The sequence below is a fragment of the Phocoena sinus genome, chromosome 10 (assembly GCF_008692025.1).
Source record: "Phocoena sinus isolate mPhoSin1 chromosome 10, mPhoSin1.pri, whole genome shotgun sequence".
Lineage (NCBI taxonomy): Eukaryota > Metazoa > Chordata > Mammalia > Artiodactyla > Phocoenidae > Phocoena > Phocoena sinus.
In genome coordinates this window covers 67,550,325-67,569,106 of record NC_045772.1, presented here as the reverse complement: position 1 = coordinate 67,569,106, position 18,782 = coordinate 67,550,325, and the positions used below count along the sequence as shown (strand labels likewise).

General features: G+C 42.3%; 1 protein-coding gene across 4 annotated transcripts in view; it reads left to right on the top strand.

Annotated features, from left to right (window-relative positions):
• The window catches only part of ANO6 (anoctamin 6), a 216,556-nt gene that overhangs the window by 169,479 nt on the left and 28,295 nt on the right, over window positions 1-18,782 (top strand). For all 4 annotated transcript variants that reach the window (XM_032644953.1, XM_032644954.1, XM_032644952.1 and 1 more), the window contains 5 exons: window positions 5,356-5,498; window positions 7,660-7,737; window positions 12,594-12,819; window positions 13,870-14,039; window positions 14,238-14,335. In XM_032644953.1, the coding sequence (XP_032500844.1) occupies window positions 5,356-5,498; window positions 7,660-7,737; window positions 12,594-12,819; window positions 13,870-14,039; window positions 14,238-14,335 (715 nt within the window). The remainder of the gene's footprint in view (window positions 1-5,355; window positions 5,499-7,659; window positions 7,738-12,593; window positions 12,820-13,869; window positions 14,040-14,237; window positions 14,336-18,782) is intronic.

The window sequence follows — 18,782 nt, the reverse complement described above, 5'->3', positions numbered from 1 at the left end:
GGTAAGAGCAGTCATTTTACCCTTTATGTTCAAGTTCAGGGAGGAAGGGGAAGGGTACCGCTGTTCCTCCCTTATAGCACTGATTAGAATTTTTTCTCTTGCTTTTTGTGAGAAGAGTAGTTTGATTTTCATAAATCATCTCCTGTTGATACTGTTGCTAGATAGATACTGAACATATAAATGGCTGTTACACTCCCATTTTAAAGATGTGGAAAATGACAGGCAGATTAGGCAAATTACCTGAGGTCCCCAGAGACAAAAAGTGACAAGCACAGAATAAGAGTTCTGCAAATAATTTGGTTGTCATCAGTGTTTAGATCAATGACAAAATGCAATGTATAGTAATAAAGTTGTAGCAAACTTTTAGAAGGATGCAGAAATATTTATTTTATATAATTGCACTGCCTTGTGTGGGGTTCTGAAAAATGGGTTAGAAAATGATGGTTCCACATCCTTCGTCCTACCTCACCTACACAGGTATAGACTCTTCTTTCTGTAACAGGAATAAGAGAGCCCCAGCCTTCCAGCCTCATGAGATCAGTCCTGTTTCATCTATGCCTACCTGTAGGTGCCAAAACACAGACGGAGTTTCATGTCTTGCATCACAAATTCTTTGAAGAATAGATACGTTTGAAGATACAAATTCGTGAAAGTAAGCTGTTTCTTTTTTTAATAAAGTGAAAAGTAATTTTCTTAGCAGAGGAGGAGATTGAGGATTTTCTTCATTGAAAATCAATAAAAATTTCAAAAACATCTGTATGTCTAATATTTCAATTAAAATGACAGAATTTAGAGGGATTACAGAAACACAAGGAAGGTATCCAAAGTGGCTTTAGAAAGCTTTTTCCAGGCTGGGCTCATAAAGAGGCTATTAATGGAAAGGCACCCACTTCTTTAGGTTGGAAAGGGCCAGTGGTTTCCTCTGATGTGCAGTCCTAGTGCTTTGAGTGAGTTGTGGGGCAGGACGGTATGCGTGGTGATTCCGCAGTCTGTCTATCCTGAGTAACTCCCAGCAGTCGCGGGGCTAGAGCTGCCGCAGCCTTACCCATCACCAGTCACATTCTCATCTCAGCTCCTCCAGGCCCGCGTGACTGGCGGAGCGGCATAGCAGGGAGCAGTGGGAATCAGCTGGGCCCTCCGGGTGGATGATTCCATCCTTCAGGCGTCCCAGGTGATGGAGGTCCTGCAGTCCCCGGGATGACTTCCCACAGCACATTCATTTAGCTAATACTTATCCAAGTGCCTGCTGTGTGCTAGTGTTTCCCCTGGGAACAATACCAAATCCCTGCCCTCAAGAAGGTGACATTCTAGTGGGCATGATAAACAATAAACGCGGAAGCAAATACAGGTCAGGGTGCGTGAGTACTATACATTTTGAAGCGCGCAAGTTGAGGTCAGCATAGGGAATAAAGTGTGCCCTTACGGACAGAATGTACACTAGCATTGGACTGATTTCATAGTTGCAGAGGGGGACACAGAGTGGAAAGAACTTCATGGGTGGAAGGGGTAAGGCAATGTTGGCAGTAGAATTCTCAAGTAAATTAAAAAGTAGGGGTCTTCTCTTTGATGGGGATGCATGGTATTTATCAAGGAGACGTGAGCCTAGGGGACTTTGGTAAGTGGGTGGCTTCCTATGTATACTGTGCCACTTCATATGCAGCCCAAGGAGAGTTGGCTCGTTCCCCCAAGCAGGGGTCTCTTTTCAGAGTATCTGCCCATGCAGCCAGCATGGGTCAGGTGGGGAGCAAGAACAGCCAGATGCAGCTTGGTCCATAGTTACCTGCTGCCCTCAAGGCTTTCCTTCCATGGATGCTTCATTTCCCCCTGGATAGAGGCAAGGGCATGAATGGCTGGGCAGGTTCTCAGTGGTGCAGGCATCGCTCTCCATACTGAACACTCACCAGCAGGGGCCCCTTGTATTGGCTATGGTCTTGTCTAGATGAGGCTATAGGGTAGCTGAGCTGTGGCACCATGCTTCCATTCCCACAAAGAGGTCTATTTTCTTTTTTTTTTTTTTTTTTTTTGCGGTACTCAGTCCTCTCACTGTTGCGGCCTCTCCCGTTGAGGAGCACAGGCTCCAGACGGGCAGGCTCAGCGGCCATGGCTCACGGGCCCAGCCGCTCCGCGGCATGTGGGATCTTCCTGGACCGGGCACGAACCCATGTCCCCTGCATCAGCAGGTGGACTCTCAACCACTGCGCCACCAGGGAAGCCCAGAGGTCTAATTTTGAAGGTTCTGGTCAGGAGTCACAAACGCTCTCTTACCCGTAAATGAGGAACAGGCTCTTTCATTTAGGGAAGCCCACACAGAAGGGGAAAGAGGCCCGTCCTGAAAGCAGGAGAAGCCAAATCAGTCCTGCTGTCAGAGGTCTGACAGATGAGTCAGTTCGGTTTCTCTTAAAAGTTGTTTACTTAGAGGATTTGGAACATTTGGGTGACGTGACAGTGTCAGGAAATAATACCCAAGGGCTTTGTAGCTTTCACTCTCCAGTGTTAATTCATCCCCCTGTAGCTGTCATGCAAGGAGATGGAACTTGGTGGACTACAGGCCATCACCTCTGCTCCCTGATGGGGCCAGTGGATTACAGTGTCAACTGCAACTTGGGGGGCTCTTGGGGGCTGGACATCATTCCTATGTAAAGAGGCCAGGAAGCCTCACATAACTCCCACACTGGGTTTCAAAGTTCCACAGGGGGACTAGCTGCCTTCCAGTTCCCCAGGCAAGCAGGAGACAAGAAGTGGCCTCCCCCACTAACTGTGTGCTCTTTGCATCCATTGACAGCAGCGTCTACGGCAGAAAGCTGAGCTGCCGCCTATACTTGCTTCTGAACAGCAGGTAGTCACAGCAGTGGCATCGTGAGGGTTAGTGTACCCACAGAGACAGTGGTGGGATGGAGGTCAGTTACTAGCATTGTGTCCTGGAGGAGCAGTGTTGGAATCAGAGGCTGGGCAGGCACGCGGTGATGGCATCTCAGCAGAGTGGGTGCCACGGGGCGGGGCAGAGCCAACGGAAAGCAAGTTATGGAGCAGGTGGCTTGGGCAGTGGCGCATCGTAAGAAGGGCTCAGGCTCTGGAGCCAAGGATGCCTTGGTTTGATACCTCAATCCTTATCTCGGGCAAGTATTTGAAGTTTTCTGTGCCTCTGTTTCTTGGTGTCCAAAACGAGGATAGTAATAATAGTTACCTCAGAGGGTCATGAGGGCCTTTACAGATGTTGTGTCATTAAGCTCACAACAGCCTATGAGGTAGGTTCTATTTCCCCCATTTTCCATGGCGGGGGGGGGTGGGCAGGCAACAGGGGCTCAGGAAGTTGAAGCACTTTAACCAGTAGTCGTACATCTAATGATTGTCAGAACCAGAATTCGAACTTGATTCCAAAGTCCAGATCATCTCTGGGAAGTGGGTGCTTTGAGCATTTCCATTGTCCTTGCCGTCTGGGAGCATTGCATTCATGTTCCTCAGGGCCCATCCCGAGCTTTCCCCCATGTCTCCGGCTGCCTGCAGCGGGGTCTGCAGGATTTCAGGGCAGCTGGTCTTTGCTCCGCACTCAAAGGCTCCCTGTTCTCTACAGGTTGATTCACAGCCCTGACTGCTCAGTAGAGCTTTCCAAAAACAAAAAACAATGCACAGGCCCACTCCAGACCAATAAAATCAGAATCTCGGGGGTGGTGCCTGGGCTCAGTATTTTTCAGAAGCTCTCAGTGCTTCACGTGCAGGCAGGGTGAGAACTACTCCTCCGTAGCTCCTTTAGTGAGCTCATCCACTCATGCTCCAGTTACCACTGGAAACAGGAAGAAGTCTCGGCTCAGCCTAGATCTTTCTCTGGAGTTCTAGACTTTGACCTGCCTACCGGGTATCTCCCCTGTGGCCCACAGGCAGCTGATCAGAACCGAATCAGTAATCTTCTCTCTCAGGCTTGCTCCTCTCCCTGCCCTTCTTATTTCAGGGAATGGCACTAGAATTTAGGACATCGCCAAAGCCAGAAAGCTGGCGGGCATCCTTGACCTCTTTCGCCCCCTTCCATCACACCTGCGTACAATCTGTCAACCTGCTAAAACACCGTCTTCTCTCGCCTCGCAGCTGAAGCAGGCCTCATCGTGGACCTGCCAGTAGGTCTCCCTGCCTCTAGTCTCTTTCTCGACTTCCTTCAATGTCTCCTCCGCCTTTAAGGCACACAGAGTCCTTCGTGATGTGCCCCTGCCATCTCTCCACCTGGCTGTCCCACCCGCCTCACCACACCCTGTGCTCCCTTCCAGTCTGTTTGCAGCTCTTGGAAAGTACCTGGGTCTCTTTGGTCTCTTGCCTTTGCACGCACGGCTCCCTAAGGGGAAATGGCCTTAACATTCCACTTTCACCTGATCAGCTCTAAGGCATCGCACAGCTCACCCCAGTGGTCCCCTCCTCTGAGACAGCCTTGTGGCTCTGTGTGCCCAGAGCACCTCCTGCTTACTTTGATCACAGCTGTCTTAAAAGTCCACTGTAACTATCACTTCACTGTAATTCCTATACACCTAGGAGCTCCTTGAAGCAGGGACCATATCTTTTTTTTCTCTTTATTCTCAGCACATAGTAGAGACTCAAAAATATTTGTGGATGGAACAGTGTTTATTCCAGAATTTCTATATAGGAAGTGCTTAGGGGTATCAATCTGATTGGAAGAAGGGCCTAGGGGATTTACCCTGAAACCACATTTTCAATGAACATTTAATGTTGTTTTTGTCTAGTATTTGAAGTTACAAATCTTGAAAAATAATGATTTCTAAAAATTATTTTATCCTTACTTTACACAAGACTGAGAAAAATACCAGTTTTCCACATTTAAGAATGTTGTTTTAAAAAAAAAAAAAAAAAAAAAAGAATGTTGTTTTAATTGGGGTGGCTTGGGTGGTGGAAAACAAAGATTTGGGGACCACTGAAGCATTCTCATCCCTGCACCCCCAAGCCCTTTGGAAGGAAGAGAGGGAGAGGGATGCAAGGAGGAGAAGACTAAAGGGTGGACCATGAACTGCTTTGAATTATAGTAGTTGCTTGTGTTTTTTTGTTGGCAGTAATGTGCTAGGAGCGGATGCTTTAGCAGTAGACACAATCAGATGCCTTCTGACCATCCCCTTACCACCCTTCCCATGACCTATAGTCTGTTTTCACAAGTTGAATAAATTATCAACATTTTCCTTTTAAAAAAAGCATTAACTCATTTTTCTCTCTTTTAAATACTAGTATCGCCTATAAATAAATAAAATTAGATTTTATTGACCATATACACAAGTGTTGTGGATAATTAATAGTATTCAGTACAGATTTCTGAAGCATCAGTCATCACTGAAGATCCACTTGATGCTGTTCTCTCTTTGGTAGTTACCTTGTTTTTGGAGTTTTGGAAGCGGCGCCAGGCGGAACTTGAGTACGAATGGGACACTGTCGAGTTACAGCAGGAAGAACAAGCCCGGCCAGAATATGAGGCACGGTGTACGCATGTGGTGATAAATGAGATCACTCAGGTAAAGAGTATGTTATCTAGATGCAATTCAGTCTATGTATTGCAGGGGTTCTCAACCTTGACTGCACATCGGAATCACGGAGTAGGGGCAGGCGCTTAAAATTATTGACGCCCGGCTTCTCTTGCTATATACTCTGATGGTACTCAGTGGCCTGGGGTGCATTCTGGCACAGGAATTTTTTAAGCTGTTCTGGTGATTTTTAATGTACAGCCAAAGTGAAGGAGCACTGCTAAGAACAGTAGGCACAGGCGGAAAATGTCCCTTCTTTCATAATAATAAAAATGAAAAAAATTAAAAACCTCTGACATAAGTGTATAAGAAAAGATGCGTTGATTTGTGTCCTTTCATAGTACCAATAAAAATTAGACTCTATGACATAGATGTAGAAGGAAAGACATTGGTTTTCATAGTTGATTCTCAGTGTTTCACATGGTCCTTCATTATCACAGCCACCTTTTCATCGTAGACTAGCTCCTTTGTCTTGCACAACGCCTCGGTCACTGCTCCCCCTTCTGGTTGGTACGTGCACAGAGTAGGGTGACTCTTATCCTAAAATCAGAGAAAGGATGAAGAAGGGAAACATCTGTTGAGGCCAAACTATATTCAGGCCCCATGCTAGGCATTTTATCTAATTGGAAAGGTAAATTTGCTGCTGTTACTGCTGATGCAGAATTAAAAAATAAAACTATATAATGTCTTTGTATAAACATTCCAAAGCCAGTGAAAGACAATTTTTTTAAATCATCTGCATTATTGCCTCTTTCCATCAACACAGAAAATCTGGAGCTAATTGTACTTGTAGTCATCAGCATAAGGACAGTAGGTTTTGAATATGAATAACTCTTGGAAAGAAAATGCTTTTATCAAAAGCATCTGAAAATGTCTCCAACCATAGACTTTATAAATTGACTCACAGATTTACAGAATGTTGGCAGTAAAAGGGTCTGGAGGGAGCAGTTCAACCTCCTCATTTTATAAATGGAAAAAAATGAGGTTCAGTTACCCAACAGAAAGTGACATTTGTCTTTTACAATGTAACAAGTTTTAAATAATCCCCGTTATGAATAGTTCCCATTGTTTACGACGAAAGATGGGGGTCAAAGCATGTGTTGGTAAAAGATTGTACATAATGAAAGCTGAAACTTAGACAAAATCAGATGTTCATAACGTTTTTGAATACCGAAAAACAAAAGCTTATGTTATTGGCAACATACTGAAGAAAAGACATTTTGGAAATTTAAATCTGTCCATTTTAAATTTAAAATTGCCAGCTAATAAGTTAAATTTCCCTTGTAACATTGCTTGTTAAAAAATTGAAGATGAAGGTTCATTTCTCCTTATCGTACTTTCTCATCTTACCTTGATTGAGAACACACCCTCAGTGTCTAGAGAGGCCAGCGGTGTGGTGGTGAGGCCTTGGGAACAAAACGGCCTGAATTCACATCTGAACACAGCAAGTTACTAGCTGAGTGATCTCGGACAACTTGATAGGTTCTCTGTGCCGTAGTTTCCCCAGCTATGACACAAGAATAAGAAAGTTGCTTCCTCATATGATTGTGGTAAGGATTGATTGAGTTAATGGATAGAACCTACTTAGAATAGCACCTGGCAGAGAGTAAATGCCATGTCCCTGTTCGCAGCTATGATCGCACTGTTGATTTCACTTCTAGAAAGATCTACATATATTCATATAAACTATAAAATGGAAACTCTGAAAATTCACAGTTATACCTCATTAATACCAAAAGGTCAACCAGAAAACACACATTGGCTCCCTAGTACTTGCAGACATCTGTGAAACTTTCTGTCCTGCACAGACTCTGGGTTCTCACTGCAGTCACTTCTAAAATCTAAGACAAGCTCAGGAATGGTATTGTCAGATACCCAGACTCCTGAACTTAGATCATGGCAGATAAACAGTTTATTATTCACATTTGCATTTTCAAAAACTATTATGAAAATGAACACTGAACACTTTTTGCTGTATGTATGTCTGAAATTGTTAACAAGCAAACATGCAAGTATGAGTAAGGAGGCTGTGTCTGAAAACTAATTGTTTTTAAAAATTAAGCCTAGGATTCAGTGACCAATTAGGAGAAAAATCATTTCGTTGGGGGAATCCCTTGATTGACTAAACTTCTTCTTTTTTTTTTTTAATTAGGAAGAAGAGCGTATTCCCTTCACCACCTGGGGAAAGTGTATACGTATAACCCTCTGTGCCAGTGCTGTCTTTTTCTGGGTAAGAATCTGCCACAGATTTTTCTACTATCTAATTTTATATGTTGAGAAAACTGAAAGTCGAGCTGGAAACTGTGTAGTTTCATAGAGAAGATTGTTTCCAGAGAACAGCTCAGCCACCACATGGAGCAACTCTCAAGGTTTCACAATATCTTCTGCCCATGGCTCTTCGAGCTCCTTTCACCTCGTTTGTTTAAATCAGATCTGTGGTTCAGGATTTTCAAGTTTCTGATGAAGAGACCAGATGGGAGGCATCAAGAATTCTAAAATTGCCAAGAGTAACAACTAATATAAAACGTCTAGGAATAGCCTTAACAAAAAGATAATAGGGACTATTAAAAAAAAACATAAAAACTACTGAAAGACATAAAAGAGGCTTTAAACAAATGATTCTAGATTAAAAGACAAGGTTTCTAAAATATCAGAACTTATGAAATTAGTTTTGGGTTTATTATGAATAAAATCATATTAGTAATATAATAATAAGTAATGTAATGAGAGTTTTATTAGCTCAAGAACAGCCAGCTTAGAGAACAGGACATGAAGCCCAGATACGGACTCACTAATAATTTAATATATGAAAAGGAAGGCATTACAAATCAGATAAGTAAAGATCATTCAATAAATGGTAATGGAACACTCGTTAGCTATTTGGGAAAAAAGAAAAGACTGAAATCATGCTATGAACCACATACTGTGATAAATTTCAGAGACATTAAAAAACATTTTAAAAAGTAATACCATGAAAACCTAGAAATAAATATTGATGAATATACAATCTCTAGATGTGGAAGAAGTTTCAGAGGAAAATATTTAAAGATTTCCATACATCAAAAGTGTCCTAAGTTTAAACAAAACACCAGAGGAAATATTTGTTAACAAAAAGGGCAAAGGGCTAATTCCTTCAATACGGAAAGACTTCAGAGCACTTCTAAGACAACACCAAAAATCTCAGGAGCTGAGAAGGCAGAGAAGATGAATACACATTCAGAAAGGGACAAAATATTGTGGTAGATGTCAAACCTCAATGGTAATTAAATCAGTGCACATTAAAGTGAAATACAATTTTTCACCTGTCAAGTGATAAGACTCTGTGTTTGTAAGGCTGAAGTGCCATAGTACTCTCATACCTGTGCTATTGGATTTTTATACTGCTCCAGCCTTCTTAGAAAGCAGTTTGGCAGTACATGTCAAAAGTCAAAAATATTCATATGCTTTAATCCACTAATTCAGCTTTTAAAAACTTTTAATCGGGAAGTATTTCAAAATGGCAAATAAAAGTCAGACATATATATATATATATATATATATATATATATATATATATATATACACACACACATATAATACATATAATTTTTTGTTTATATATAAATGTTATATAAATATTAATTATACATATTATTTTTATATATATAAAACCTCAGCCAAAATGTCCTCCTTCCAACCCTTCATACAGTAGAATATTGTGCAGCCACGAAAAAGTATGTCCACGAAAATATTTTATGACGTAAAAATGTCATGATTATGATAGGCTTAAGAATAAAATTAATATGTGAAATATTTTTATATGAAAACAATGCCTAGTTCTGAAGGAATTACACCTATGTATAGATGCATTTTTTTTCCTATTTTTATTTTTTATTCTTCATTTTGATAGTTGGAGTCTTTCAATTGTAGGTGACAGAAAATCAATCTCCAATTGGTTTAAACAACAACCAAAAAATGGGGATGGGTGAGATTTCTTGGTTCCTGTAACTGAAAATCTCATGTCTGAGGTCTGACTTCAGTCAAGAATAGATACTGTAGCCCAGATGATGTCAAGGCTGGTTTTGTTCTGTCTTCACTGTGTGTCCAGTGGTGTCCCAGCATGGTGCTTCTAGGCAAACCTCATGGGTGCAAGATGGCTGCAGCTTTCCAGATCTCACATCACATCCAAGCCAAGAAAGGTCTCTTTTAGCAGCATCTCCTGTTGACAGAGGAAGCTTGTCTTTCACATGGGCACTAGCACATATCTCCTCACATCTTGGTGGCTCTTTTTTTTTTTGCAGTACGCGGGCCTCTCACTGTTGCGGCCTCTCCCACTGCAGAGCACAGGCTCCGGATGCGCAGGCTCAGCTGCCATGGCTCACGGGCCTAGCCACTCCGCTAGGCATGTGGGATCTTCCCGGACCGGGGCATGAACCCGTGTCCCCTGCATCGGCAGGCGGACTCTCAACCACTGCGCCACCAGGGAAGCCCCTTGGTGGTTCTTAATAGGTTATTTGCCAATCCTTGAATCAGGTGCTGAGGCCAATAGGATGAGACACCTGTTTGTCTCAAACCAATTGGGATCTACATCTGGAGCCCTGGGGAGGGTGGGGCAGTTGAGCCCAAACCACTAGACTAAAAATAGAAGGGAGATTATTTACCCTAAAGCAAAATCTAGGTCCTCTTCTAAGACAGGGGACAGATCCAGGGCAGCAAAAGTAATCAGTGTCCACTACCAGGTACTTTCAGATTTTCTCTAATGAGCGTATATTAAAGTTATGGTCAGAAAAGAGGATATGTAAGCAACTTGAGGAAGGAGCATGAAAAGTTTTCCTGTCTCCTAAGAAATATTGAACCCATTAAGTGCTCTGAAGAAAAATGGAAACACGTCAAGTTTGTAAAAGTTCTGAAATGAATTAGAATTCATTTCATAAGCCACGTAGGGGGCAGTGCCATATAAAGGTTTGTGTATCTTTGGACTCTGAGTCAATCTCAGTTCTCTCACTTACTAGTTGCTTAATTTGGGACAAATAGCTTCATCTCTGTGTGGCTCTATTTCCTCATCTGTAAAAAGAGAATACTACCTACCTCACAGGATGGTTGTGAGGATTTAAAAAATATATGTGTGCTGAAGCAATAGTAAGCATTAAAGAATCTTACCTATTATGATTACTTAATATGTAATTTTAAAAATTACTAGCAGAGTTTAAAAATATATATATACTATCAATATTTAAATGGCCTGTATGTGTTATGATGAGAGGAAGACTTGATATACCTTCTCTAATACATTTTTCTCAGCCTCAATTAATTTTCACAGCTAATCACACACACACAGTGTCATTCCTTTCACAAGTATGAAGCCCTAACTGTGAAGAAAAGGAGACAATGAGAGAGATTAAAGGAGCAAATATAACGCTTTCTCTACAAACTGATAGCTTAAAGAGTAAGAAAGACATCTTTTTAACACTTTGGTCACCATCATCATAGCTAATATTTAGATAGTACTTTTCATGCGCCAGGGCTTAATGCCCTAATTGTTTTTACCTGTAGTAACTCATTGAAGCCTCACAATAATCCTATAAATCAGTTGCTTTTACTATCCCCTCATTATATGGGTGAGGAAATTGAAACCCCCAAAGGCTACGTAATTTGCACAAGGTCCCCCCAGCTAGCGGTGGAGCTGGGATTCGAACGCAGAAGTCGGGCCATGCTTGTGGATCACTCCCTCTACTGCCCTCCACAGGTGGCAACCAGCCTCCCTCTGTGACTGTAAACAACATGACGTGATTTGCTTGGTACTGAAATTCATATTCTTTGTAGCTTTCTCTATCACGGCAGTCATCACGAGCCATCGGAGACATTGAATACATGCTTCTGGAGTGTGTCCAAGAAGGCAGATGTAAGGAAAGCAGTTTAAAAATGGGACCTTGGATGTACCTTGTTCAGTGGCCAGAGAAAACCTGCCTAGTAAGGAAGAGAAACCCTACCAGTCACACGCAGATTATGTTTCACACCCCCCCACTGACCTTGGGGCTATGCAGTCAAAACTACAATAGACTAGGAAAATGAATCCTGTGCAAGTGCAGGTATAAGTAGCCGCCAGTCTACGGTCTCAAGATCCGAGTACGAAAAGTGTATGAAGCGTTTATCATCAGAGACCTGCCTGCTGCCATTTCCAGTAGTGACCTTGGGGCATCTCTGCAGCTCCACTGGTCCCGTTCAGAATCTCCTCAGCTACGGGAACAAAGATAGCAGCCAGCACGTGCCGACCCCTGAGTCAGTAATAGGTGCTCTGTTGGAAGGAAACAGATCCTCTTAATGGATTACAAATGAGCAAACCCCACTCATTCATAACCTAAAGAATTCCATAATTATTATTCTACAAAGGGATGTTTTCACTGGTTCTGCTATCACAGACTTTTTTCTTCTACCAGAACATGCTACCAGTTACTCCATTTTTACCCCATCTGAAGATCCTCCCCCTCCCCTCCCCCCTCCCCCTCTCCCTCCCCCCTCCCCCTCTCCCTCCCCTCCCCCTCTCCCTCTCTCTCTCTCCCCCCACCCTCTTTTTATTAGGCCTTCTTTTTTAGAGCACTTTTGGGTTTACAGAAAAATTCATAGGAAGTACAGAGTTCCCACAGACCCTCTCATTCCCTGCTCACAGCTACTCCTGCTGTTAATATCTTCCATTAGTGGGTGCACCAACTCTTTTTTTTTTTTTTTTTGAGGTACGGGGGCCTCTCACTGTTGTGGCCTCTCCCATTGTGGAGCGCAGGCTCAGTGGCCATGGCTCACGGGCCCAGCCGCTCCGCGGCATGTGGGATCTTCCGGGACCGGGGCACGAACCCGCGTCCCCTGCATCGGCAGGCGGACTCTCAGCCACTGCGCCACCAGGGAAGCCCGCACCAATTCTTTTGACTGCCATCATTTCTTCTCCTTTTCTCTGAAACTTAACGTGCTTGATTTTCACCTCTCTTGTGGCATTTATGTGAGATTTACATCACTTCACAATGCATGTTGTCCATTTGAGCATGGGGCCAGTTTTTAAGTGTAAAAGTATAATCATTTGTGAGTCTCATGCTGCTGTGTTTATTGTGTTTTCAGATCCTTTTGATCATTGCTTCAGTTATCGGGATCATCGTCTACAGGCTGTCAGTGTTCATTGTATTTTCTGCAAAACTTCCCAAAAACCTTAATGGAACAGACCCAATCCAGAAGTATCTGACTCCACAGATGGCCACGTCCATCACCGCTTCCCTCATCAGCTTTATCATCATCATGATCCTGAACACCATATATGAGAAAGTGGCAATCATGATTACTAACTTTGGTAAGGTCCTGCTATATATATAGCGTGATTTCTAAGCCATTTTTAGAATCAGGTAAAAATAGAGACTGTATGTTTTAGGCATTTCAATTCCACTATGTTACAATTTTTAGAAAATTTCAAGTGTAAACATATTTTCTCCAGCCTGTACGAGGAATGAATTATCTCCAGCTTTGCATTAGTAAAAGGGACAAAGCAAAGACGATCATTATAAAGCCCAAGCTCCATGTAAACAGATCAGTGCTGAATAATATTTTCAGTTACATTAGATCATGTACCCTGTTGTTGAAAGTAAATGGTCTCTTTATTGCAAACAAGTGGAAGAGGGTCATGGTTCCAGTGGCAGATCTGCTCCTGCATTGCTGAGAGGACAAGCAATCACAGTGTTACGTGTCTTCCCCCCACGCTGTTCATATTAATATAGCTTCATTCTCATCAGCTCTGGCTTTTATAATAAAGGTTTCTTCTCTCTGGCTTGTATCCCAGGCAGCTGCTTAGTAGCCAAAGTTAAGTGCTTCCCACATGCTGCATTTGGCTGGGTCATTCTCCAAATGGTCATCTTTGGAGTGGTCATCTTCTGAAAATGATGAGACAGATTTAAATTCTAAACTAGAAGGATGACCTGTTTTGTCTTCCCCAGATTCTTCTAGCAAGTTGCCCCGTGTTTTTTTGTTTGTTTTCTTCAACAGGCCTACCTTATTGCAGTTCAGGAGGACAAGAGAATATCATTTAGCAGGCTGTTCAACTTTAATTTTCTGTCTTACGTTGAAAGAAGACAGTTCTTGCCTATTTGATATCATTGTGCTTATAAATTTTAAGGAAAAGTTGACTGTTTTCTGCCTTGTGGGATATTGTGTTCATGGGGGAGAAACTCTTACAACAATGTGTAAACTTGGAATTAACATAGTCGCTATATTAAGAAATTCAAAACAGCTGAAGTGGAAACTGTGAATTGTATTTTTTTTAATCATGTTAACTCATGTATCAGTGTCTTTGATTACCGTCTCAAAGCTGTTCACAATTTTAAAATCTTAACGTTTCTTTTAACTACAGAACTCCCAAGGACCCAGACTGACTATGAGAACAGCCTAACCATGAAGATGTTCTTATTCCAGTTTGTCAACTACTACTCTTCGTGTTTCTACATCGCATTCTTTAAGGGCAAATTTGTGGGTTATCCAGGAGACCCAGTTTATTGGCTCGGAAAATACAGAAATGAAGAGGTGTGACTGTAGAATTGTGTTCTCTTGACACTTTAAGCTGTTCCGTGTTTTCTCTCAGTTGCTCAATGAAGAGTTTCTTCATTGTACATTCCTTAGATTTTTTGTTTTTTAGCCTAAACAAGAATATCAGAAAAAATAAAATGAATGACTTTTTCATGTTAGACCCATTTAAATAAGACTTTCTTTTTAATATTTCAGTGTGACCCAGGTGGCTGTCTCCTTGAGCTGACAACACAGCTGATAATCATCATGGGAGGAAAAGCGATCTGGAATAACATACAAGAGGTGTTACTTCCGTGAGTACCGAGTTGTGTGATCTTAGGGTAGAACGGCCCACCCATCCAAGTCATTTCCCTGCATGTCTAGCTGCGTGCAGCCACCTCTAAAATGGAGTAGACCCTCTGCTTATTAAAGGTCTCCAGATAAGATGATCCAACCAACAGTGTACATGTATCCAGTGTTTAATAATTATATTTTAAAACCTCCTTCTTTATATTGAACAAAAATCCCCATCTGCTGTAGTTTTTGCCTGTTAGCCCATTGTTGGTGGCTGTTGGATCATAGCCCTTTGAGAGATGGCTCTTGTTGGAGCTTTGAACTAAGTTTTTCCACAACTTCTTACAACTCTCTCCTCCTTTTATACATGCATTTAAAAATCAGTAATAGTAACTTGTTGAGTTCTAGTATGTGCCAGTCACTGTATTAAGTGCTTTATTTATCCCTGTCATTTAATCATCCAAACAATCCTTATTTTTACCTCCCTTTTGCAAATGAAGAATCTGTGTTTTAACGAGGTTAAGTGATTTGCCCAAGTTCATGTAGCCAATAAGAGGCTACTGTGGGGTTCAAATGTAAAACCCCATGGCTCCAAACCCACGTGCTTTGAAGAACAGAGGTTCTCTTATGGTCCTAAGGCACCAGGTTACATAGCATGTTGAGAGACGGATGTCTAAAATAACTACGAAAGTTTTGACTTACTGTTCTTTTCCTAGAAATGAGAAGAACAGATGTTAGCTGAGGTCACCCCGTCCTTTTACTTTTCGCATAAGTCCGATCCCATATCAGAGTGGACGAGTCCAGTGCCATCTGCAATTTCTGCATATTTCAAGGAGCTTATTGTATTAGTGTTCTGTTGATGCTTCAACAAGTATCCCCAAACTCAATGGCAATAGGAAGAAAACGGGGAAGAAGCCCCACAAAACAACTACGAATTTACTGTCTTGTGGTTCTGGAACTCAGAAGTCTGCAGAGGTCTCACTGGGCTAAAGTCAGGGTGCTGGCCAGGGCTGTTTCCTTCAGGCTCTGTGGTAATCTGTATCTTTGCCTTTTCTAGCTCCTAGAGGCCACCCGCATCCCTTGGTCCGTGACCTCCTTTCTCCATCTCACAGCCAGCAAGATTGCAGGTCTGTGACTCTTTTCTGTGGTCACATCTGCCTCCATCACTCCTCCCTTCTCTTCTGCCTCCGTCTTCCACTTTAAATGACCCTTTGATTACACTGGGCCCACCTGGATAATCCAGGCTCGTCTCTGTTAGAGTCAGCTGATTACCAACCTTAACTGCATCTGCAACCATAATTCGTATGTTCTGGGTATTAGGATATGGACATCTTTGGGGGGACCGTTTTTCTGCCCACTACATTAACCTTTTCAAGATAATTTCTGGCTCTGAGTTTCTGTTCTCACGAAACTGTTGGTCTCTCTTCTGTCTTGCCACCCTCTCCTGTACTTTCTGCTCCTGCCAGCCTGAACCAGAGTGCAGCCTTCTCAGTGACCTGCAAAACCACTCACACGAGCAGGACTTACTGATGTTTTGGGGCATGGAGGAGAAACTCAAACAACTTGAATTTCGAAACGCAGAACCTCCATCTTTTTAGTCCCTTATCCCACTATACACCTGGGAATTTTGATGCTGTTGTTGTTTACTTATCACCCTTCTTTGTAGGCTCCAGAATCCTGCCATTCCGCCCTGTCTTCCTCCTGTCACGTCCAACTTCCTTCTCATTCTCTCCCCTCCCCTAACCTTTCTTCTCTCTCCCTCATTACCAAGTTTCTGTTCATTCTCTTTGTAGAGCAGTTAAATTCTTTTTTTTTTTTTCTTTCTGTTTTTGTAGAACAAAAACACTCTGGGTTTCAGTGTGTCCTTCCACATTTCTTCACCAGGGCTTTATCCTCCATCTTCAGTGAGAATTATCAGTGTCTGTCTGTAAACAAAGACATCTCCCTTTTCCCCACTTCAAACCGTCCCCCTCAAAAAAAGATTGTGACCTTAGCTGGGAAATGAATATTTTTTTGCCCTGCTGTGCAGTAGACAGCCCTTACCTTGGGCTCGCAGTTAGGTTTTTCCCAATGAGTAAAAGTAGGTCATGTGCAAATAATACTATGTTTCTATGTGAAAATTAATATATCAAATAGAGGAAAGGTTTATTAACTCATTACCAAAAAAAAAAAAGCATTTTCTGAAGGAAATAGGTTAACTATTTAACACTAAATTTTTGTGAATAATTTGTTGTCAGTGAACTATTTTCTTACTTAAACAATCAAGGGGAAGAGTATATTTCCTAAACGGGTACTCACTGAGAAACTCATCCAAAATGAAACTTGTTCACATGAAATATTTAAAAACAAAGGATGTATTATAGTATCTGTAGTCTGTTCACTTCAAGTAAGCACATTGTTGCAAGTTCCAGTGAGCTGAACTTCGCCTTCAGATATTTCTACTACTAGCCTTGTTTGAAAACTCGGAGCACTAAATCAGCGCTCCAGTACCAGTCCATGGCCTGGGGGTTGGGGACACCTGCGCTAAATGTTAGGCAAATTAGAGAGTGGGTTGGGTTCTTCCCATCACTACTTCTGCTCTTTGTAAAGGTGCCAGTTTCCTTCCTACTTTTTCATACAAACTTTTAACATACTAAAGATGTATCAGTTACTTTTGCTACCCAAAACTACACCCATCCCAGTAATACATAGGAAGGGAAAACTTATAAAATTTAGTAGCTATTTTCACACCATTTAAATATGTCAAAAGGAACATAGTGAAATGAATTTCACCATATACTCACCTGCCTCCACCCCCAACTCCACTTGGGGTCCTTGACTAGGATTCTCAGAGCAAATGAAGGCCACGTGGTACTGTGATCCAGGCTCCATCTGTGGGGGTGGGGGGTGGGGGGGGGGTCTCTCCAGCACCTGGGTCAGCACCTGGCATTTAGTAGGTCTTCAGTAAGAGCCAACTGAGTGAATGAGTGACTCATATGCTTCAAATACAAACATCAGTAAATTAATAGAATTGTTTGTTGGACCCTGAGAAGAAGCTTAGAGCCCTTTGGCCTTCCTAGCCTCACTTTTTTGATAGTTGGGGCATGCCTGGGAATTTTATTCTGTACTTGACAAAAAGGCTAGTACAACTCCTGTATTAAGCTGCTTGCTCTGGAGAAATTTTATGATAAAATGTTAAGAAAAATAGAGTTAAATATCCAAAATGCCTTAGCATTGTCCTTTGCTGTTTAGATAATGGATGGCTGTAATTTTCTTCTTTATATGTTTTCTATATTTTCCTCATTCAGTATTCGCTATTCAGATAATAAGAAAAAGCAAACTCTTAACAAGAGGAAATGTCTCTTCTCAAGATATGATTTGGCTAGAGAATGAATCAGAGACATACAATAAGAGAATCGTAAATGCAGGGATCCCTCACTCTACACACTTGGTCTTAAAATTCAGGAACAGTAAACTCAGGAGCAAAATAGATTCACATGGTGAAGGATGCTTGTATTCAGAATTAGCCAGTGGCAATGTCCTAAACAGAAATGGTGATTAGTATGTGGATTAAATATGATAATGAGGAGACAAAGACAAAATGGGGTGTAAAGGGCTTCACACCATGCTTTACACATAATAAGTACTCAGTAAAGAGCAATTTGTTATGATACTGTTACACTAATACGCGTGGTCAATTGCTAAGAAAATTATTTTGTAACCCCTGGTAGAGGGAGGAAGCTTCCAGCCTTGGCCAGGGGAAGAAGTATCCAGTGTCTGTACTTTTTTAAAGTTCTGTATGTGATTCTCATGTGCAGTCAGACTGATATCCCTGTACTAGAGTCATAACCCAATAGAATATCCAAAAGACCAAGGGCAGTGATGAATGGACTGCAACCCGAGATTTCCTGCTACAGATGAGTGGTTCAACTCAGACTGAACAAGAGGCTCAGAGTCGAAGATCAGAAAAGCAAGCTAGTCATTTCTTCTCATTTGACCTAATATGATTGGGGGCGGTGGCGGGGGGAGGCAGTACGGTACAAGAAGCAAGTACCAGATGAGTTAGTCATGCAAGTGGCTGCCAGGACAGAAGTTTCATCCTGAATCCAAGTCATCATGGGTCTGGGTCCCCGATAGTAAAAGACCTGCTTCTCTGGGGCATGGAGAGGATTCCGCAAGAGGCTGAGGCTGGAAGTATGAGGCAGAGTGAAAAGCAAACCAGTAGAACCCAGTGATCTTGAGTTTGGGTGTCACGATGGGTGACGGATGTGTGCAGTCCTTGGTGCCACGCGCGTGACAAGGCCCCTGGAATGTCTGTAAAACTGCGGATTCCTGGCCAAACCTCAGACTTGACTGATCACAGAGCTCTGGGTTGTGGCCTAGGTAGGAGCACCAAGCAACAAGCGTTCCACGTCATTCTTGTAAGTGCTGGAGTGAAATCCGAGTCAAGTCACTTAGGCTGCATTTACTGCTGGCCTCAGCCAGTTA